At 34.4% G+C, this 23545-nt stretch overlaps 1 protein-coding gene across 1 annotated transcript in view; it reads left to right on the top strand.

Annotated features, from left to right (window-relative positions):
- Positions 1-23264, top strand: part of LOC143585469 (uncharacterized) — a 141650-nt gene extending 118386 nt beyond the window's left edge. Inside the window, exons 2-12 of the mRNA XM_077067251.1 lie at positions 20356-20440; positions 20530-20581; positions 20664-20684; positions 20767-20820; positions 21077-21127; positions 21330-21395; positions 21713-21769; positions 22299-22337; positions 22443-22559; positions 22656-22748; positions 22839-23264. Coding sequence (XP_076923366.1) covers positions 20356-20440; positions 20530-20581; positions 20664-20684; positions 20767-20820; positions 21077-21127; positions 21330-21395; positions 21713-21769; positions 22299-22337; positions 22443-22559; positions 22656-22748; positions 22839-23087 — 884 coding nt within the window. The 3' untranslated portion in view covers positions 23088-23264. The remainder of the gene's footprint in view (positions 1-20355; positions 20441-20529; positions 20582-20663; positions 20685-20766; positions 20821-21076; positions 21128-21329; positions 21396-21712; positions 21770-22298; positions 22338-22442; positions 22560-22655; positions 22749-22838) is intronic.
- The last annotated feature ends 281 nt before the right edge of the window (positions 23265-23545 follow it).

Raw genomic sequence — 23545 nt, forward strand, 5'->3', positions numbered from 1 at the left:
CGAAATAGGGGGTAAACCAGGTCTTGGAGCCGTTACACTTGATAAATATCAGCTTTCATATAAGAAACAACTGTTAATAGCACCAAATACCGAGGATCCATGATCTTGACATAGCTCTGGAACTCTTCAGAAGGATAATTGATCCAGACATGTCAATATCTTCTTGATTGCAAGTTAGTGAATAGACTGAGTCTTCTAACCGTTATACCTGCTAAATATAAGACTACACATGACAACAACCGTTAATAAATAATAAGTACTGTGGATCCTTGATCCTGACGGGATCTGGAACACATGCTAAGGTTAACTGATCCAAAACATATGCCAGGATAACATATCCACAATATCAAATTTCTGTACATTAACAGTTCTCATGCTGGATTAACATCAATTCCATTTTGTAATGTAAGTTTCAAATGTTCAAAGAATGCACCCGTATGCATACTTATTAATTTTCCATGTTTTTCTCTTTATAACCAAAGATGTTTTACAACCTTTAGTTCGTATATATATTAAACTCCAGGTCAATATTAATAGTTAGGGCTTAGTTATGTTCAACATATGGTATATGGACTTGTTATAGGTTTGTCTAGCGTACGTTTATGGTTTCCTATATATTGAGAGTTCTCCTCCATTGTAATTAGAACATCAAGAAATTATAATTCCGTTGCTGTTTACAATTTATATCTTGTTTTAGGATTCGCCGCCTGCTTTAGTGTGTTTTTGGCTGGAGAGTATGGTTTACAACAAGGCTGTCCAGGTTAGATTTCACATCATGATGCATCATAATTTGTACGACAAATATTCTTTAACCATAGTCATTCAAGGGTAAATTAGAAATTTGATCACTAACGCATCATTTATACTAATATGTGTTCAAGTATATTCAATATAATTTCAAATCTTTATTAAATCTCTTGTTAATAATGTTGGCATTTCCCTGAAACATACGGGTGTAATTATCGACACTAACACTACACAACACTAAAATTATCAAGTTTTGGGTTGACATATCTTATAAAATATAAATATTTGGATATTTAGAATGAGTAGTGGAGGTGTGGAGGGCTTTACATAGCCGATTACAACAAAGTTGTCACGAAACACAAATGAACATTTATTGTTCTTCAAATAATAAATGGTTTCAAGAATTCTTGATTAAATCTGAAATCAAGATGAAACATTACCGATCACTCTCAAAATACAGAAACCAACACAAATCATTAACAAGATGATCTGCTAACTAAGAACACAACAAAAAGCAATACTAATCGAATATAATTCAGTGTAACTGATATTAAACCCTAATTTGAGAGAGACAATATTTTGGAGGGTGAAAGATCATGAAACAACCCGTAAAGATGATATAAGCTCTCGCACACTAACACCGTCTCTCAATTCCTTTTATATGCTCCACGTCTCCATCCATGTGAATATAGAAGTAACACAAACGTTCAAGCCCAACTTCAAGACTCCAAGCCCATTAGTTGTCCAAGCCCATATATATAATTCGGGCCCAGTAACAGCATGCAAAATATAAAAATAACGATTATTAGAAAAGAAACATAAAACAAATATATGTGTTTGATATTGAATTGACATTATAGATTTTAACAAAAGTCTTGGATCAAAGTTAGTGGAATGGACCCCAGGCGAGAGGTTTAGTGAGCACATCAGCAAGTTGATCAGCGGGATGAATATATAGATCCTATAATGAACCATTAGCTATTTTTCCCTGAACAAAGTGATAATCTAGCAGGACGTGCTTCATGCGTGAATGATAAACCAGGTTGGCACACAAATTAGCAGCGCTTATTATCACAAAATCTTGTAGGCTTTTTAGTCAATGACAAACCAAGTTCTAGCAGTAGGTTCTGGACCCTAGAAAGTTCAGCTGCACATTGGCTAACGCCTTATACTCAGCCTCAGCTGAGGATCAAGAGATGATGCGATTGAAACATATATATAGTAATAAATATAAATCACAAACTACGTTTTAAAAAGGTGGAAATACCAAACTATGCTTCACACAACGGCAAGTGTACTGATCGGGTGGTAGCAAAGTATATTAAGTTTGGATATCCAACTCAAGGACATGTTGTGATGGCTCATGATATTAAACCTTCGCTAAGTCCGGCCAACAATTGATTTTTATTTTGAAAACTACTTAATTAACTAAATAAACTAAACAACTAGCAAACAAAAATTATAAAACTAGATGGGCAACGGAAATGCACTCACGAACTACCAAATAGGATGGATATTTGAGTGCATTGACGATAGTAGGTGGTTCAGTAATGGGAGATGAAGAGGACGTGTATAGCAAAGATATAGAGTTATGATAACGAGGGTTAGGATGTGGGTTGGTGATTGGAGGGGTGTTATTATTTGGAGGTGTGGTGTTAGAGGGGATAATTGGTTACATTGATTTGTTAGTTTGGGAGTTTGATTAATGAGATAATTGATTTGATGAGGAAGAAGGTGGTGTGGGGGAGTTGGTGGCAGAAGCATGTGATAATATAGTGGTTGGTCAATAGAATGCGTGGAATATTAGGAATTGGAGTTTGTGGATGTTACAATGTTGGATGGAGGTGGAGTTGATACGGGGATATGGGGAGCCAAGCATCATGATCAATGGGCGGGGATGGGTCAGAAGCAGTGAGTTTCTCGTATGGAAACTCATGTTCTACAAAAACCACATGACGTGAAACGTATGCTTTGTGATTGATCGGATTAAAAGTATAGCAAGCACTTTGAGTAGGGGAGTAGCCAACAAAAATACACGGAGTGGAACCAGGATGTAATGTGTATGGCAAGCAGGGTCGAAACCAAGGGTAACATAGACACCTAAAATTGCTTAGTTTAGTGTAGTTGGGGTGTTTGTTAAAAAAGTTTATGTAATGGAGATGTATTAATAAGATAGGCTGCAGTTGTGAAAGAAAATGGCCATAGGTTCATCGGGAGCTTTGCATGGGTAAGAAGTGATAAACCGGTCTCCATGACGTGCCTATGTCTTTTTTGGTATACCCGTTGTGTTCCGGTGTATGAGGTGATGAAATGAGATGGGTAATACCACACGATGATAGATGGGGAGGAAGTTTTATGTATTCACCATTGTCAGCTAATAATTGCTTTATTTTTCGTTGAAAATATTTTTTGACTAAATTTGAAATCGAATAAAGGTGGAAACGAGTCGGACTTTCGTTTTAGGGGGTATAGCCATATATATTGTGTGTAGTGATTAAAAAAAATAACGTACTATTTGTAGTCGTCAATAGATTCAATAAGAGAACACCACACATCAGAAAATATAAAATCAAGAGGTGCATTTGATGTAAGTGAAGAATTAGAAAAAGGTAAACGATGGCTTTTATTAACATGCAATAATAACAATTATCATGATAACTAGAATTGAAAGAAATTAAGGATGACAGAATCTTGAATGTTTTATTGTTGGGATGGCCAAGACGATGGTGCCAAGTGAAGGAGTCTGTCTTTTGTAGTGCAAAAACCAAAGGCTTGAAAGATGAGCGAAGCTCATACATTCCTCGAGTGGTCGTGTAGGTCCCTTGACCGGATCTAATAACAAACTAACTATTACTAGCTATCTTCGATCAACCTCTACACTAGTTGGCGGAAACAACTAGCTAGGACGGAGATCTCGGATCTTGTTTGTTGGTTGCCGAGAACAAAGAAAGAAGAAGTGAGTTTGTAGGTGTTAAGATAAGATATTTGCAAAAGTGTGTTTGTGTATGAGACACACACACAATATATAGTCTGTGTGATATCATGCACACTATTCATTAATAATCGGCCCAATGGGCTCTAAGTACATAGGCCTAAGGCCCAATGTTTAACAAACATACAAACATAAACGAAACACGTCGCAAATACAAAAGACTTAAACAAAAAAGGGCCCAACAATATCCCTCTAGTATTTGATATTTGCTTTATTGACTTCCATCACCACTCGCACTCAGACTCGTACTCGAAGATGTCGCCTGGATCTTGAAATGGTTGTTTTTCAACAAGAAGTTTGACGAACTTGTTGATTTTTCCGACGACGGCGTCCGTGTTGTCACGACGGACATCTTCTACCGTACATAAGGGCGACTTTGCAAGCTTATTGAGGTCGCTTAGTCCAAAACCTGCGAGTTCATTTTCGTCAAAGAACCGTAGGTCGTGAGTGCGCTTACAGTGGATGATGACTTTACCGTGCTTGTTGTCGAACTCCCATGCGATGGAGTCAAAGAGAAAGCCGTCTTCAAATGGCATGCCATGAAAGATCGGCTCACAATGATCTTTCGGCATCTTGCATCTTCGACTCTTGGACGGCTTGTTGGTGAAGAGATTCACCTCCTTTGACTTGTAGGACCTACCCGGATTGACTGTGAACGTCGGGTAGTCCTTCTTCCACTCCCGCTCTAGAAACCATGACTGCACCGATTCTTTGTCATCTTCTCGAGCTATGGTCTTTCCAAAGTAGTTCATGTCGAGAACTAACAAAGTGTGCATATCCCCATATGTGAGATATGTCAGATCACCATTGGTGCGAAGAATAGCCCAGCTTTTGCTGTCTGGGTGCTATCTAGCAAATAGAATTGGATCTAAGTCATGGTATGGCTCGATCTCCACCGCATGCTCATCATCAGCAACCTTAGCACAAGATCCTCCTTCACAACCATCCTTTCTTGGTTCTCCTGTGTAGAGGAATCCATGAATGTTCCTAAAGCTCTGACCCTTTTAGCACCAGTGGCCAATCAAGCAAGAATAGTTTGTCATTGATTGGTTTGCTCGGCCCTTGGCTCATCTATACGAAGAAACCTTCGAAAGGTTTCCATAAGATGCATCCTCAGATTCTCAACATATTCATCAGTCAACCGCATCACCTCCATAAAAGCAAGGTATCGGTTAACCAATGACTCGTTCACACGTCCTTGCCTATCGCATTCCTCTTCCATCTGTCCTCTGAGCTGCTCAATCAAATCACGCAGCCTTACACTCTCACCCATCAACCGGTCAACATCTCTATTCATCCCGCCTTCCAACCCACTGACTCTTGAGCCCAAATGCTCAAAGTCAATCCACACTTCATCAAGACTGGAATCAAGTTCCCTCTTGAAATCACTTGCAAATGTGGAAGAGGAAGGGAGATCAGTCTCCAGCTTTTTAACCCTTGACTTAAGCTTTTTCAACCATTTGTGTTGATCAGCATTTTGCAAAGAATTTTTGTTGATTAACTCTTGTTGATTGTTGATACGTTGCTACAAGAGATCAATTCATTCCTTTTGGCTTATAAGTTTGGCTTGATCCATGTCACGTTATTCTTGTAAGATAGCCAACTGATCGCGCAGAGCGTCACGTTGTCCGGTGACTTCTTGATTTACAGCTTGTTGATCTTTGAGGAACTTGATCAACATAAGCTCACGCTTGGCCCTATTCTCATTGGCTTCCTCCAGTGCCAGAATCCTATCGAGGATAGGATCTCGGAAGACTAGTGACTTCTTCTATTTTCCACTCGAGATTGAAGTGGAAGCTATGACTGGGCTTCTAAGGGTTGAGGGAGGTATGGTTAATATGGTTGAGTGTGGTGTGGTTGGTATGGGTAAGGTTAGGTTTAAGGTCGGGAACGATGTGGTTATGGCTAAGGGTAGGTGTGGTTGTGGATTCTATGGTGGATGTGGTGGTTTGGGTTTGGATTGAAGATGTGAAAGTAGTGGACCAGAACGTAGTACCTCTAATCGGTGAGGTGAATTGGTATGTTGGTGAGGTAACAGGTGCGGTGGTCCTAGGGGATGTGAAGGTTTCGGCTTGGGTGGTTGTGGGAATATCCCCAAAAATGGACGGTATAGGTTTATCTAAGTGGGTTGGGGAGGTTTCGGGTGAGGTGATGGGTTCATCTACAAGATATGGATTCTTGGGTCTGGGTTTGGTTTTAAAGATAATTTTAGGCTTGGTTTTGGTTGGGGCTTTGGGTGGTGAAGTGAGTTTGGTTTTGGATTTGGTTTTAGGGGAGATTGGGGTTTTGGTTTTGGTAACTTTGATTTGTTTGGCTTTAAGGGCTTCTAAGGTTTTGGCTAGGGAGGTGGGGGATCCTATGTGTGGGTCGGGAATGGTGGTGGTCTGTAGTGTGGTGGTTTGTGTGGGTGCTAGAGATTCGGTAATCATAGCAGAAACCTAAGGAAAACGTATCTTTATGCGAGGTACCTTTGAAGGTGAAGACTTCTTGGAGTCCTTGACCTTCGTCAAGCGTTTATGCGGACGCTCTGGCTCTTCCTTTTCCTCCTCTTCAGCTGAAGCACCGGATCTCTTTAGGATTCACCAGCTTTCCTCTTCTTCTTGTCATGCTTTCCCTTGGATCTGTGCTCACCCTCCACATCAGTCTGTGGATCAAACTCTTGCTCATGAGCCTTAGGTTCATCAATTGGCTCATCTTGCTCTTCCTCTTCATCATCACCTTCATCCTGACCATTGTCAGGATCATCATCATCACCTTCCTCTTCTTCAACCTCAGCCTCCTCAATGTCAGTTTCAGTCTCTTCAAACTGACCAAACTTCTCACCAGACTCTTCACCCTTGTATTTGTGATAACTCCTCCCGAAAGGCTTAAGGATAGCATTCATAATAGATTGTTTGATTTCTTTTACGTGAAATGGCTCAACGAATTTAATTGCATTCCCTTCTTCATCAACTTCATCCGTATGCATAGGCTTGGGTGTGTCAGGAAGCAGGTAGTCCAATATCAACTGGATAAACCTAGGATACATCATTCTTCGATTCTTGGCAAGTACATTTTGTTGGATGTACTTGAAGAACAACTGAGAGTAGTTGTACTTCCTCTTCCTTGTCAGACTCAACATCACCCCAACCCAATCGAATTAAGCTTGTCAAATCCGCCTTTCTGAGAAGACAATCAGTTTGCTACTATGTGAAACAGAAGCTTCCAATAAATGGGCAGATGCTTCTTTTCACAAGTTGACCACTCAACGTCGTAACCAATTTCATCCAAGTAGTCAGCAATTTGTTCGATTGTAAAGGTGGTGCATGGGTCGTTTGCATTGTCTTTAATTTGCAACGCTTGTCGAATCACCTCCTCATTAACTGTCACTTTCAGCCCATCAATCTCTAAAGTGATTCTAGAACCGCCCTTCTTAGATTTTGCTTTGGTCCAGAACTGCTCTATCCAAGAATAATGAACTTCGGGATCAACAGAGACAGTAGCATAGGATAGAGGGCATTTTTGTAATCCCTTGATCATAGAAATGAACAATTTAATTTTTCTCTTTTTCAAGATTTTCAAGGAACAAAAGCTATTATGACCCTATAAGACATAAAAGGAAACATTAGTGTTGATAATTGAGTGTAAAGAAAACAAATATGTACATAGATAAAATAAAATAAAACTTTACAAAAATGACTCAAAAACAAAAAAAAATGTATAAGTCCAAAGTATTCGAATGAGTTATAAGGGTACAACAGAAAATACTAAGGCATGAGTATTCTAATCGTATCAGTATATGAAAGCCTTTTAAAGATTAAGTGTAAACAAGTCAGAATAGTTAAAAAAATCTAAGTGTAGATCATTCGAATCGAATGATAATTCTATTCGAATCGAGTGAGCATTCGATTCAGATACAATTATCATTTGATTCGAATAGTATCCTTTTCTGATTAGAACACTCAAGACTTGGCCTTTTAGACCCTACATGCTCTAATACCACTTGTAGGTCCTCGAATCAATCCGTGTTGTTAGCTAATGAAAATCACTAACAACACTCGGATCTCGGATCTTAGTTTGTAAGAAAAAGAAAGAAAGATGAAGTTGGAGGTGTTTGGTAGAGAGAAAATTCTCTTTATTTTCTTGAAAGTAGATTTTGAATATGAAGTGTTGTGAAGAAATGGATTAATTGACCCTTTATATAGGGTCCCATTTCTCCAACTTTTACATTTTTCCATACAAAATAAACGTATTGAGGTACGTAATACGACTCTAAGCAATATAAAGACATACACAATCCTAAAACTAATATATACTATTGGCCCTACAATCTCCCTCTAGGATTGAGTATGTCAAGGAACTTTCATCAAGTTCCTTTTTTCGTCTTTATTTCTTGACATCTAGTACTTGTCTTGATCCAAGAGCTTGAACGAGATTGGATCTTGGACAAATCTTTATTTTCCAATCTTTAAGGCTTGAATATTTTCAATCTTATTTTCTTGGAAGAATTGGCAGCAACAAATATTAGAAACATCAGATGCGGGAGGCTCGACATCTAATTTTCCTTTGTTGACTTTCTTGTGCCGACTTGTTTCTTTGCTTTGTCCTTCGACTGATCTTAAGACACGATCAGTACATTTTTGAGTTCAACTGCCAACTGTCACGTTCTCGTTTTCTTTTAAGCGCTTCAGCATCGGCAACTTCAGTCTCTGCAGCCCAAGACACTTGATCTTGATCTACTTGTCCATGTACAACTGCATAAAACTTAGAGCGAATAAGATTCGTTCACAGACCCTATCGAGGGTCAGAGAAGAATTTTATTTTTCAAAAACATGCTCTTGGTTTGAAGTGTTTGCAAGGTAACTCTGAAATTCTAATTTTATATAGACTTCTCATAAAATACCAATTTCAGTCTCTCAACTTGTAAATGATTGGTTTAAGTCCCAGGTTTTCAACGAACTTTGTATGAACGACCTTGACAACAAAACACATGATTTTGAATAAAACAAAGGTTTAATAAAATATGTATAAACACATAAAAACTTAAAATATTTTTGGTATTTTCATATGCTTTAAGATTACTAAAATATATACAATAATATTTTGAAGTTGAAACATAAAAGAAAACAAAGAAAAATGAAAAATATGGGAGTAAAGATGAAATTAATATTATATAACAATAATATTTACAGAATTTTCTAATGACTTTAATATTTTTGCGAGAAATATCTCGACATGGAATCACATTATCTATAACGTCTTAGATTACACTTTTATTTGGATTTCATTATGCCAAGAATCCAAATTCGATTGTAGATATATTTTGTCCACTTTAAACTTAACAAGAATTTTGATGTCAATGTGATACGTTAAGGTATTAATTAGGCACTGTACTTATATGGTCCCCTGTTAATCCATCATGTTACAAACTCCATCATACCTCGGGCATAGTTTGTGTTCATCGGTATCACCCCGAATTGACTCCGACCCCCTAATATGATCAAAACATTTTGAACTTATATGAAACTTTTTGCAAATTTTCTTTTCAAACAATATTAAAGGTTGAACCATGGACTTACATGCCTTACGGAGTTACATGCCTTCATATAAAGTGTTCAGGACTTACTTGTTTGCCCCACGTTACGTGGTTCTAATATACCCCTTTTTGTTTGATAAATTATCAACATTTTTGTTGTTGATTTTTTAATACTTTTTGAGCATTTTGCAATTTTTCTGCTTTAATAATTTTTTATTTTCAATATTTGAATTTAAAGTGAAAAATATTTTTTATGATGATCAATCACTGACGGGTATGACTGACTATTAACATTTTTGCCTTCATCGATATAACTTATATTGGAGTCAGCAACCGCTTTATAAGAGTGAAACCACTAGCATAGGCGAGTATTTAGGTTTATATCACTATGACACTTACTCATTTGTCAAACCTATCTACACATCAAGCAATGATCATGTTGGCTTTTTATCTACTCTTTTCATGTGCTAGGATCATTATAGATAATTTCTTAACATTTCCCAAAGGTCGGATCAAGTTCTCAGACTTTTTATAATTTTATGTTATCCGACTCGCTCTAAGCAAGAGCTCCCTCTAAGCGAGAGAATATCTTTTTGAAACTTTTTCTGGTTTTCTTTTCTTTATTTAATAATAATGTGACAACAAAATATATAATATTGTTGGTAAGTCAAGTGACTTGAATTTGTATTTCTTAAATAAAATGAAAATATTTTTGTTGAGTTAATTTTAACTCATTTTCTCCCTCTAAAATTGTGACATATTCGAAAAATATTTACAATTTTTATATACAAAAAGATAGATAGGTTGTTTTAATCAAAATTGATCGATGGCTTTAGTGAAAAGGTCAACAAAGCTGTTGTCATATGGACTATCTTAAGCATGCATTATCACATCATATAACAAAGTTGAAGAGATTCAAACCAAAGCTCTAACAACTGATGTTGGATCCATCACTTGAGAGTAGTGGTTGGATGAGGTGAATTTGAGAAACGCTCGAAAAGTTGTGGTTGATCCATTTGAACAAGTTTAGTGTAACTGAAGCACAAAGAACCATATGAAACATTTCCCATTTTATGAAGTTTGTCCTCCCATGACTCTTACGAAAGACTCGAATCCGCCATCGAATGGTTTAGCATCAAATAGCAAGGATTCGTCTCCCATCATATGTCGGGTGCAACCACTATCTAAGTACCGAATACCCTTGATAGTCCTCCTTGATTGACCCTACATGCACTAAGCTTTTAAATGGACATGGGTTCCCGAGACTTAGTTGTCTTGGGAAAGTCGACTTGTAGGTCCTCATTCGAATCAATCATTATGGGCTCCAAACAACCAATTGTAGGGCTCTGATACCAATTGTAGGTCCCAAACGACCATACGAACGGTTTTGCTCTCCCAAACGACCACACGAACGGTTAAGCTAGGGCTTGAGGCCTCAGAAAAATTAAGGCATCCGTTTAAAACGTTTAACTATTTATGTATATACAAAACAAAGCATATTAAAAACATTTAATTGACATTGAAAGCATAGCTTAACATGGCCTGGTGGTAAAGACACATGTATTCTGTTTCCTTTTTCACTTAGTTGTTCACTCAGGTTCGATACCTCTAAGTTGCTTTTGGCTCTTTTTTTGTTTCTTCCTGTTTTAGTTGTTTTTTATATTCTATTCAATTTGTCTCACGGTTGTCCTTTAGTTCTCAACAAAGTTGGAAGCTTTTAAATTTTCATCTTACATTCAATTATATCATTCATAAATCAAATTCAAATCTTAAAACAAAAAAAGAAGTGTAATTTTATATATGAAACACATATTGTAAATTCGTTTCTCTAACTCTCGGTAAGAGCCTCGAACTTTTTTTTCGCTTTAGGCCTCCAAAATGGTTGGGTCGCCTCTGGTTGCCGGGGTATGTTTGAAAATAATAATATTTTATTATTTGAGGCGATTTTGGGCTACAAACTATTAAACCCTAAAATGAAAATCGTTCATCTGCTGATGTGGCGCCACGTGTCAAAAATCGCTCGCAATCTAGCCCTCCAGACCTAACAAACCACAAACAAAATAAAATAAGCATGCAAAATCAAACCCCTGCCGCTACAAGTTTGGAACTAATGCTGGCCCGGCTAACCCGACCAATCAAGTTTAACCCAACATATTTAATATTATATAACTAGTAATAAAAAGTTATGTCTTTAAAAAATCTGTGTATTGCACAAGTGAATAAAACCATATACAGGGATGAATTTAGGTCTGGCTAGAGTGGGTTGGCGCCCACCATGTGCCTGCCGAAATGTCGTGGTTGAAGGTATGTGTTAATTAGTATATGATGAGTCAACAATCAGTCAGTGGGCACTCTAGCTAGCCAAATGTCATATCGAACCAAGATCTAACGATGGCATGATGATGCAGCGTGACGATAAATTTGGAAGTCAAACACGTTGATTCTTCAAATACTCGTGTGATTCTTCCCCGAACTTCCAGAAAAGACGTAGATCGTAAATAAGATAAATAATTGAACATGTTGATTCACACGAATACCAGGATCAATTCTTCCAACTATCGTTGATTCACTAAGAATACCGATAATTAGGTCCTTCAAACATTAACACACACTGTGATAGAGAGGAAATGATTTTTTTTATATATTCCAAACCTTATTTTTTTACATTACAAAATCTCAAGTATTTAAAAGAAATAGAAAACCATTGGGCTTCCAATGATTAAAGCCAAAAGACATAAAATATTAATTTTAAACTCTTGTAATTCCATAACTCATGTTGTCATTATTTGGTAAACGTTTGATCTCCCCACATCATTCTCTCCACCTTTGAAAAAACTCGCCCTCGAGTTTTTGTCTTTGAACCGTAGCCACCTAGGTCAAAGGGACCATCCATCTGATTCCAATTTATAGATATGATGACCTGCTCAAATAGTTCAACTTTACTAATCATCTTGTCCGACTCTAGGCCTGTACCACATGGGTAGACGAGAGCATCGATACGCTTTCTTTTTTCTACAAATTCATGTGATCTTAATAATATTTCTTTGCTTGCATATTTAATAATTGACCTCATTATATCTTGTGCATTTTTAAGATATAATTGATTGACTTCTAACCTTAGAGGGTTGTCTATGAAACTTGCATACAAATCTTCATAAATGACATTGCTAATCATATTAATATTATCATTTGGCAAAAATCTCTTCCAGTAGTTTTTTTTCTTCTTGAGTAATATTCACGCCACCTGAATAAATTGTAGACTACTCATGTTTTCTTTTTAAACTTTCAAGAACATCACCGGTTGCCCAAACATACCATTCCTCGTCCTCGTATTCATCAAACACGGGCCAGGAATCATAGATATTGTCCCCCTCACAAGCCATATTGAGCCAGGAATTCGGCTCTGATACCAACTGATGCAGCGTGACGATACATTTGGAAGTCAAACACGTTGATTCTTCAAATACCCGTGTGATTCTTCCCCTAACTTCCAGAAAAGACATAGATCGTAAATAAGAGAAATAATTGAACCTGTTGATTCACACGAATACCAGGATCAATTCTTCCAAATATCGTTGATTCACTAAGAATACCGATAATTAGGTCCTTCAAACACTAACACACACTGTTATAGAGAGGAAATGATTTTTTTTATATATTCCAAACCTTATTTTTTTACATTACAAAATCTCAAGTATTTAAAAGAAATAGAAAACCATTGGGCTTCCAATGTTTAAAGTCAAAAGACATAAAATATTAATTTTAAACTCTTGAAATTCCATAACTCATGTTGTCATTATTTGGTAAACGTTTAATCTCTCCACATCACATGACCAGAAGCTTTTTCTCTGGCTGTTGCGGCGGTGGTTGCAACATTCTCCAACGGCTGTTGTTTGGAGTTTGGACGATGGAGATGAAAGTAAAAAATACACGCGTGCCCTATTTTTTTTTATTATTGTACATGCTTTTAAAACTTTATTTTCGTGGCCCATCTAAATCTAAAAAAGTAATAAAAAATGCTTCTTTTTTTAACATGTTTGACTTTAAAGTTTAAACACTTCTCGTCAACGGATATCTCTTTGTGCAAACTAATCTATCTATACTATCTAATAAACAAATCTTTCTAAATGTCACGTTACCAAGGTGACCCTTACAAAATTTTTCCTCCTCTCACTCATATTAAATACACTAGTTTTAGAGCCTGTGTAAAACACATGATGATTTAAATAATTAAGTTGCAAATAAAACAATACATAATGTATAAAGAAAAATGTATTACATATATGCTTGTATCATTATACATAAATTGATTTTATTTATATCACAAAATGATTTTTTCTAAAAAAAATGAACTTAATAAAAAAACTAATACACGTGCAAAAACATACCCAAGACCACTCCATCTGTTGAAAATTTATTCTCATTATCATATATTTATAATTAAAATAAATTTGTTTATGAATCAATTTCGAAGAATACTTCTCATATAATAATAGTTTTAACCTACACCATGAAAAAGATTTTGATAAGTTTGAGGGGCTTCCCGACTTTGCCAATTGAAAAAAAATAGCAGGTCAACCCGTTCAATTTTGTGAATGTTTTGATTCACTTAAGCTTAATTTTGTACGACATGTTTCACATACAATATTTTGATCACTATTAAAGGAAAAGTCAATAATGACAAATTTTTTTCTAATTAGATAAAAGTTAGAACCATTGATAGGCCTGGAACTGGAATGTCGAAAGTGTTTATCGTTTTCTCTTAAATTTTAATAGTTATGGAAAAAATACTCAATGTGCAAAATATCGAATCTTTTGACTATTTCCAAAAATGTCCCTAAAAATAAATTCGAAACCCAATCATATCTAATATTCTAACTTTCATTTGTTTATATTTTCAAGTCAAAACTTTGAACCCGTAACACGTTTGACGATAAATCTATTTGCATTCTCAAATTTTTTTAAATATTCAGATTACCCATTTTTTACCCGTAACAAATTTGAGCCAAATGTAGTTAATTTGTACCAAACGATCTATATACCAACTTTTAACCCGTAACAATCAAATTTAAGTTCCATAAAAAACCCGAAGCAATCATTGATATAAAGAAAAACCCAAGAAACTAAATATGATAAACTTTATTATATTTGAAAGTGATTATTGTCCTTATATTTAACACATATATGTATAGTTTACCTAATTAACCAAAAAAATAAATAGCTAGATTTAAATTATATAAATTTATATGACAATGTACAAAAAAACCAATAGATAAATGGATTTATTTTTATAAAATGGATCAACTTTTAAACATATATTTATAATTTAATTATTAAAAAAATTACTTCGTAAATTGAAAACATATTAGATTTTTTTATTTGTTTACAATCTTTAACAATATACATAGTATAATATGTTAATGATAAAATTTAAAATTATATTCTTTTCAATATTTAAAAAACACAGTTTGTTGTTGATTTTTGAATTTCATCAAGTATGTTGTGAAATATATTCTAACGATGTATAGTAGTATTATATGTAATATTTATTTTTATAAGTGTATAGATATAATATAAATAGGGTTTAAAGAAAAGTGAATAATTTAATCATATTATATATATAATATAAATGGAGTTTAAAAGGAAAGTGAATAATTATTGATCTATGCCATATATCAGTATTGGAGGGAAAAAAATTGTGAGGAATAACCACAAACCGACACGTGTGTACAATTGTTTTACTTTATTAGAATAGTTAGATTAGATTATATTAGATTAAATTAGATTAGATTAGATTTATCTTTTTATTAACAATTTTTTAATTCAAGTTTTTTTTTTAATCTTTCATTTTTCTCTTTTTCATAATTCTTTTTTGATTTAAAAATTTAATACTGACATAAATATATTATTTTGTTTTATATAAATATATTGTATTAGTTATTAATATTAGGTTTTTATAAGTAACTAGTTTTCACGTTAATTTTGAATAATTATTTCAAAAATTAAGGTTTTAAATATATTATATTATATTAGTTAATTAATATTGAGGTTTTATAAGAAATGATATTATTGAACAAAGAGAAAAGATTAATTTAAATTTTAAATTTCAATAAACTTTAACTTATTAAATATATATGATATTTACTAAATTACAATTTTTTTTTCAAACCCTTAAAAGACAAATTCACTATTGATGTATTCTTAGTTTGTGTTAATATAAACGAGCGGGTTTTCTTAACCAGATAAAGTATCAAGCATGGTTCGGGTTTAAACAGTTTATGATTAGAAAGAGTTTCGGTCCATGAGTTGATTTAAAAAAAGAGACATTTTCAACTTCCTTTTTAATTGACTATTTAATCAAACCTATCATTTATGTTAAGTTCATTATCTTAAAATCCACAAAAATATATAAACACTAGATTACATGTTTTGTTTTTTAGAAGGATAAAACAACTTCTTACCTTAGGAATACAAATGTTAAACATTAACATAATGTTAATCAGATGATAAATTGACTTTGTATATCCTTCTATTTTTAAAGATTTCAAAAATATAGATTTCTTTAGTGAACGAGTTATACTTGCACCAAAAAATGAGGTCGTTCAATAAATTAGCAAATGTTTGTTATCCATGTTTTCGGGAGATGAAAAATATTACCATTACTCAGATGATATCTATCAGACATAAAATGATACATTACAATAAAGTAATAGTTTCTTAATATTTTAAATGGCTTCAAAATCTAAGGTTGTCAAATCATAGTTTAATCCTAAAAGACGATGTTGAAGTGATGATGCTTAAATGGTCTATCAATGAAACTAAAATATACGTGAAAACACAATATGACAACCGTGTTATAGAAGCGGAAATCATATTCGGAAGTAATACCGGAACTCACACTTTTATTGTTAAAAATAAAAATCTAAAACCTCTAGACAAAATGATTAATTTCAAAGAACGAAATTCTCACTTTATTTTTGTTTTGCAATAAAGACTAATAAAAGCTAAGGTCAGTTACTTAAATGGTTGGTTTGTTTTTAAGACAATTTATTTTAACTCGTGGCCAGTTATGCGTTGCATTATCTAGAATTAAAAGCCCGAACAATGTGAAACTACTAAGTTTTGATATAGAAAGCAAAGTTACAAATAAAACTACAAATATTTAACAATGTGTACAAAGAAATATTTAGATATTTATGAATTTTCTAACTTTTTATTTTCGCAATGTGTAATGTATAATTTATTTTACCGTATAATATCTCCTTATATCTGTTGAACATATTTTTTGTATTTGACATTATGTTATTATTTAAATAATTTTTTATTATTTTAACCCATGTGTTACACGGGTAACAAACCTCCCCCCTCCCCTTTCTTCTCTTCCCGTTGCTGCACCGACACCCTACCCCCCCCCCCCCCCCCATCACGCTTGATATGCTAAAATAGCCTTAATCCATGGAATTTGACGTACTTAGTTGTCTCTTGTGCAATGCGAAATAAACATATATAGAATGTTCAATTGAAAGCTAACTTAATCGAATCGAATCAATTTTCATTAACTCGTATACCGCAGACAAATCGGACATTTCTCCTAGTAATATGTGTGTGTGTGTAAGAAATCTTTAACTATAACTTATTTTTTTTTTTTCGCTTTAGTATTAAAAATTAAAAAATCTTTTATTTATTTTTTGTTTATATTTAAATTTGTACGAGCAACAAAACTATTAGGAAACAACCGACCCAACACATATGACACCTCCAATAGTTTCGACAAAACTAAAAACCGATTAAAAAAATATTATAGGTAACACAATAAAATTAAAAGAACTCCATATCTCTCAAAAAAATTAAAGCAAAAAAGGACGGGACCTTAAACCATTGGGAGATTGCTTGCTACGTTGCTTATGAAAAAGAACACGACATAAGGATATGCTATGTCGAGTCCTTTATTACCCCACAAATCGGAGAAACAATCGAAGGTGTCTCCACATTATGTTTCACTACAGACTTGAGGGTCGGTAATCTCTTCATTTCAGCCCTCCATACAAGGATACCAACTTTTATAGGAACCAATTTTTACACCCGACCACATATTCCCGAACAGCCCTATCTCATTAGTCATGACCCTCTTTAAGCTCGTAATCGAGAATTCATTTGAAACATCCAATAGCCATACCTATTGATCCTCCCCCACCCCAAGCTTAACATGCTGGAAAATTAACAAAGGCTTCTCAATTCCATAATTTCCATGCTTGAAGCAAGAGCTCTAGACCACTCCCGGGTTCCACGGATCTCAATGTCACACCTCGACCAAGACGACAGAACATGTCGGGACGCAGCGTTGATTGCTCATGAACACATGTCACTATTATGTGACAACAATTAAATAATTCATTTCATTCAAACTCAAGTACAATAATTTAAACTTCAAATACAATATCCAAAACAAAGACAACAAAAGTTATTCATAAAGACACTAAGTTCGTGCCTTCAAACTTGATAAGTCAACCTATAATCAAACCTATAGGCTGTAGCAAGCATAAAAATAACTTCGATCAACAATATGTGGGTGAGGAATACACTTGATATTTAAAATTACAACTCACACGTGTAAATAGACAATTACAACAATTATTAAAAATATAATATAAATACTTGAGGATCCGTTTTATTTGGTAATAACCAATATACTAGGATGGGAGAGGATGAAGATGATGCCATACCATAACATCACATAAACATATAGTTATAAAGAGGCATAAACAATAATCGAACAATTAGTCATATAAACACATGATTATAGAATCGTGGGTTGAGGATTGAGGTATTAAAACAGATCTGTTGAATGTGACATAAGAAGGAGAGTGTAAGTACTCACTTGGAAATGTGACGCAACAACGTAAAAGGGGGAGTGTAAATACTCACTTGGAAATGTGATGGAGAGAATGTGAAAGCAGTCTTTAACAAATTGGTAGGAAAATCTAATTCTAACCAACGACCTATCGCTTTTCTTAACCTGGGCGCAATAAGACACTCACCAAATACATGATCCAAAGCTTCCACCAAGTTGAACAAACAGGACAAAGAATGGAAGGAATATCCACACCTTTGACCGAAAGGGTATATCTAGTTGATAATCTATCCATTAACAACCGCCAACTTAAAACATTAACCTTTTTGGGAACAAATTTATTCCATCTAGTATGACATAACGCATCTGGTAACTATCCCCGATCAAGAAACATTCTAACACTTTTAACAAAAAAAATTTATCAATATGGTCTAATTCCCACACCTAATCATCATTTAAGTTTGATAAAGTAACTTCATACGAAACCCTGACCAAATCATTTAGTTATTTTGATTGCACCCCACCTACGACAAGGTTGCAAAAGTCGTTAGGCGGACCCTACGCGGCCAACTGGGAAGTTGGGTGTACTCGGAGTACTTGGGGAGTACTCAAAGAGTACTCGGAAATGGTAAATATAAAGAAAATTAATTTTTGGATATTATATATGTGTCAAATATCATAAATTTACTATTATTCATAACAAAATATATGAATATCAATATAAATAAGTTAAATACATTTTTAATACTAATTTATTCTAAAATTTGCTAATTAATAGTTAAAAAAGTGATTCATTTTTTAATATTATAAAAATATGAATTGTGTTTTATTTTTTAAGTCAAAATCGGTCCTAGTTGACCGACTAGATGTGATTTTGGTTAAGGTTGACCACCTTTGATTGATTTTTATTAACTAAGCGGAGTTAAATAAACTCCCCTCGGCAATACCTTTTAGCGAGTACTCGGGGAGTACTCGGCCTTGTAGACCTACTTTTACAACATTCCCCTACGGATTAAAGATTAGCCTTCCATTTCGACAAGTTAGATTTAAATTTCTCCACAAGAAAATCCGAACTCCAAATACTTCCCATCCCCCCCCCCCCCCCCCCAAAAAAAAAAAAAAACATACACCCCTCTTCTCGAGAAGACCCAAACACAAAAAGGTAAATTATTTTGTTTACAACCTATAATATTTGCAAAGGACACCACCTCCCTTTGCTCCAACCCCACCCCCATAAAGCTTTGGTTTATGAATATTTAGCTTTAAATCAAAAGCAAAATAAAAGCATTTTAAGTCATAACCATATTCTTGATATTTCTTAGAGACTACTCTCCAAGAATAATAATATCATCGGCATAAAAAAGATGAGAAATTTCAAACTTACTACACCTATCCGAGTCTCCCTAATAGAGACCTTTCAGGTGAAAATTTTTCAGTAGGACTCTCAAAACGGAAGCTCTTGCAGAGAGCAAGCAAGTCCGAACCCACTTCAACCATTTTCTCCCAAAACCGAGGAAATGCATAATAGAAAAAAGATGATCCCAATTGAGAGAGTCGTAAGCCTTTGCAAATTCAAGTTTCAATAAAAGAAGATCCTGATTTCTACGTTTATAATCCTCCACAATCTCATTTAATATAAGAGGCACATCAAGAATCTGTCTCCCCTTAATATTCAAGTCCCGGATCGATAATCAAACACCAAATAACTCTCGTTTCTTATTAATCAGAAAATATAACTCTAAAAACTGATTACAAACCTCAAACCCTAACTCGGTTTGACTCTTGATGAACCCTAACTCGGTTACACCAACCTCACCCTAGATGAACCCTAACTCGGTTGCATCTCGTGTGTGCCTCTTGGATGAACCCTAACTCGGTTGCATCTCACACCACACCCTCTAATGTCTAACCATGACATGTTTATATAGACTAACCTAACTTGCTAGCCAAGACGTTACCTATTATAATTACAATACAATTAGAAAACATAACGTAATTAGGAAACATAACCAACTATGACCGACTTGTCATCCTTGGTCCCTAAAGTTCACCGACTTGTGACTTGGAATCCGAAATTACTTCCAACAAATATATAAGCAGATTTATTAACTTATATATAATATTATAGATGTCTGTTTAGACAAAATGAATCTTGCTAGGCAAATCTTCCTAATTGTATTAAACATTTTGTATAACTAATGCAAGTGCTTCAAGTTTCTAACTTGTCATGTTACTATATGTTATATATAGGCATTGGAGATAGCTGCACCGGAGAATCAGCCACACATTACACTGATCTTTTAACTGAGTGGTCTAATGCTCAAGGATATTGCATGTATGCTTGTTTTTAACGTGTGATCCCAAAAATCTATTCGAAAAAAGGATGGATTAATAAGTACATGTTTTTTGCCTTATAATGTGTAGAGAAATTGGAAATGGAGAGTGGGATTCTTGGTTTATGCCCCTTGAGGACCAGGTACAGGTTTATGCTTATCTATATTTGTTTTGATAATATTTCATGTAATCAATCGCTTTTGACCTGGGATTTTTTTGTTTAGGTTAATATAGCTTGTGAGAAGGTAATGAAACCGATTGAAGCCTAATACTTTTTAATCGTTGATTCATTTCTAAATGTACACATATACTTTCTGTGGTTATCAGGTGAAGAAAATGAGTGAGCTCAGTCAAGGTTATAACATAGTTGGACTTTCCCAGGTCAGAATGATCAATTTCTGCATTATAATCGCATTTTTATAGAAAAACCGACTTCCCCAAGTGCAAAAACGTATGATATCATTATAGGTTTCCAACAAATTAAAACTTTGTCACAAAATCAAAATCAAACCGGTGAATTAATGGAGTGAAATTTAAAAATATTTACCTTTTTTCTAGAACTAGACATATAAGAAGAAAATGTGAAAGAGACAAGGTTGATTGAAAAGTTAATTAAGTGTTTGTGGTTTTTTTGCAGGGTAACATATTCGGCAGAGGAGTTATTGAGTTTTGTGAGAGCGCCCCTCCGGTAAGTTTGTTTTTTGTTTTTCTTTTTTGGTAAGGAGCCGATGTGCTTGTGCTTCATGCACTGAATCATTTCTTGCACACAAGCAAAGGCGGAATCATACCATGTCATCAACTACACAATTTGATCATGATTGTCAAGCACTTATAATTATCCCACTCTATTAAAAAGTTTTGATTCTATTATTATTGTCTTTCTGTAACAGGTGAAGAACTACATATCAGTAGCGGGTCCTCAAGCCGGGTTAGCAGCATTCCCACTTTGTGGTGATGTAAGTTTCAAAGTTTTATACAAATACACTCGTATAATATACTTATTAATTTCCCATGGGTTTTTCTCTTTATAACCAAAATTTTTTTCCAGCTTTTTGTTCGTATATACTTTAATGTAGATTTAGATTATAATTGCTTAATACTATTTATGAGGGTTTCGTTGTCTTTAATCCATGGACCAGTTATAGGGCTTGTCTTTGGTTTTCGGTTTTCTATATACTGAGGCTTATACTCCATTGTAATTTCAACATTAAGATATATTAATTCCAGTCTCTTTTACAAAATATATTTGTTTTTTTTTTATTTGGATTTGCAGACTACAAGTTTACTGTGTCTTTGGCTGAAGAGTGTGGCTTATAGCAAGGAAATCCAGGTTAGATTTCACTTCATGATGCATCATAATTTGTACTGCAGATGCTCTTTTACCATAATAATTGAAGGGTAGATTAGGAATTTCATCAATAATGTAACATTTATACTAAATAGTGCTTAGTTAAATTCAAAAGAAGTTCAAATTGTAATCAGATTTCTTGTTAATCATGTTGGCATTTGCCTGAAACATATGTGTGGCAATTTTCGACATGAACACAACACAACATGAAAATAAAAAAGCAGCTTGTGTTCCAGTTGACCAATTTAACTTGTTTAGTTAAACCAGAAACGGCCCGCTAACCCATTTTCCATAGCTTATCAACTTGATTAACACATTTATAACTTGATTATTGCCCACCAACCCATTTGACACACTTTAAACGGATCGTGTTTTGGTTACACAATTTTAAGTGTGTGCTGGTTGGTATTAATGTTTATATACAAATAAAATATGGTTCGTATTCGGGTTTAACATTTCAATCCATCAACCCAACTCAATTGAGCCCCTAAACATGATGTTGCTTGTACAGGAAAGCTTCGCTCCAGCAAGTTACACCAAGGTCCTAACTGTGAGTAAAATTTGTTTTTGCATTCATCACAAGTACATGGATATGTGACAGATATTAGAAATCACTTGTCATTCTTTTTGTTCTTTTTTTTGTGTGGTTATATAGGATCTTGCTGCGTATCGCAAAGGGTGTAAATTCCTCCCAAAGCTAAACAATGAGTTTGAAAAAAATGTTACTTATAAAGAAAGATTCTCTAGTTTGCAAAACTTGGTGCTTATAATGGTAAGATTCCAAGTCGTTACGTATAAATTTTATTGCACGAAGTACAAATGCTAAAGAAAGATCTTGATGCTTTTGCGTGTCTTGAAATGTCTACAGTTTGATGAAGAAGCAGCTTTGGTACCCAAAGAAACTTCTTGGTTTGGATACTTTCGTGATGCGGCCTCGGATGCAATACTTCCACCACAAGAGGTACATCATGCATATATGCATGAACTGTATAGTATAATTCATCAGTGCATTCTCAAAATCTTTATTTATTTAATCATGTACCTTGCACAGACAAAACTTTACATCGAAGACTGGATCGGTTTGAGGACGTTGGATGAAGCAGGGAAGGTCAAATTTGTAAATGTGTCTGGAGGGCATCTTGAGATTACTGATGACGATATGAGGAAGTACATCGTGCCATATTTAAGTGACCAATATACCCTTCCGGTTCTAACAAAATCAACTCGTCATCAACCTTCATTGTCCACTTTGGATGCCTCCAGTTTCATGAGAAAGCTAGGTGGAAAACAAGATCTTTAAGTAAATGCTATTAGTCACCCATAACACGATATTACGGTTTATCTTTTCATGAATGTTCGCTCTTTATGAAAAGCTTGTGTAATTCTATAAGATTCGTAGGTTTCGCATATCAGTAAGACACATATAGTTTCTATAAAGTATTTAATATATATTTATGTGAGATCAATATTTAGATAAGACACAAAGGTTCGGCAAAGAACGCGAATGCTCTTTTTCTACGCAAAAGGAGTTGCAATTCGCACATTAAACAAACCAAACGAGTTCCTTAATATAAGGGTTAAATCCTCACAATGATTGAAATGAAACATATATAACAATTCTTGATGAAAAAGTGAACTAGAAGGAGTAACAACTAACAAGAGCCAAAAGCCTAAACTAGAGATTTTACGTACCTTGACTTTCGTTGAAAAGGTTTGATATCATTAGACGTAAGACTTAGGATAGATATTGTTAGTTAA

Source organism: Bidens hawaiensis, unplaced genomic scaffold (genome assembly GCF_021521415.1).
Source record: "Bidens hawaiensis isolate Kalapana, Puna unplaced genomic scaffold, B.hawaiensis_p1.1 tig00033857_1, whole genome shotgun sequence".
Classification (NCBI taxonomy): domain Eukaryota; kingdom Viridiplantae; phylum Streptophyta; class Magnoliopsida; order Asterales; family Asteraceae; genus Bidens; species Bidens hawaiensis.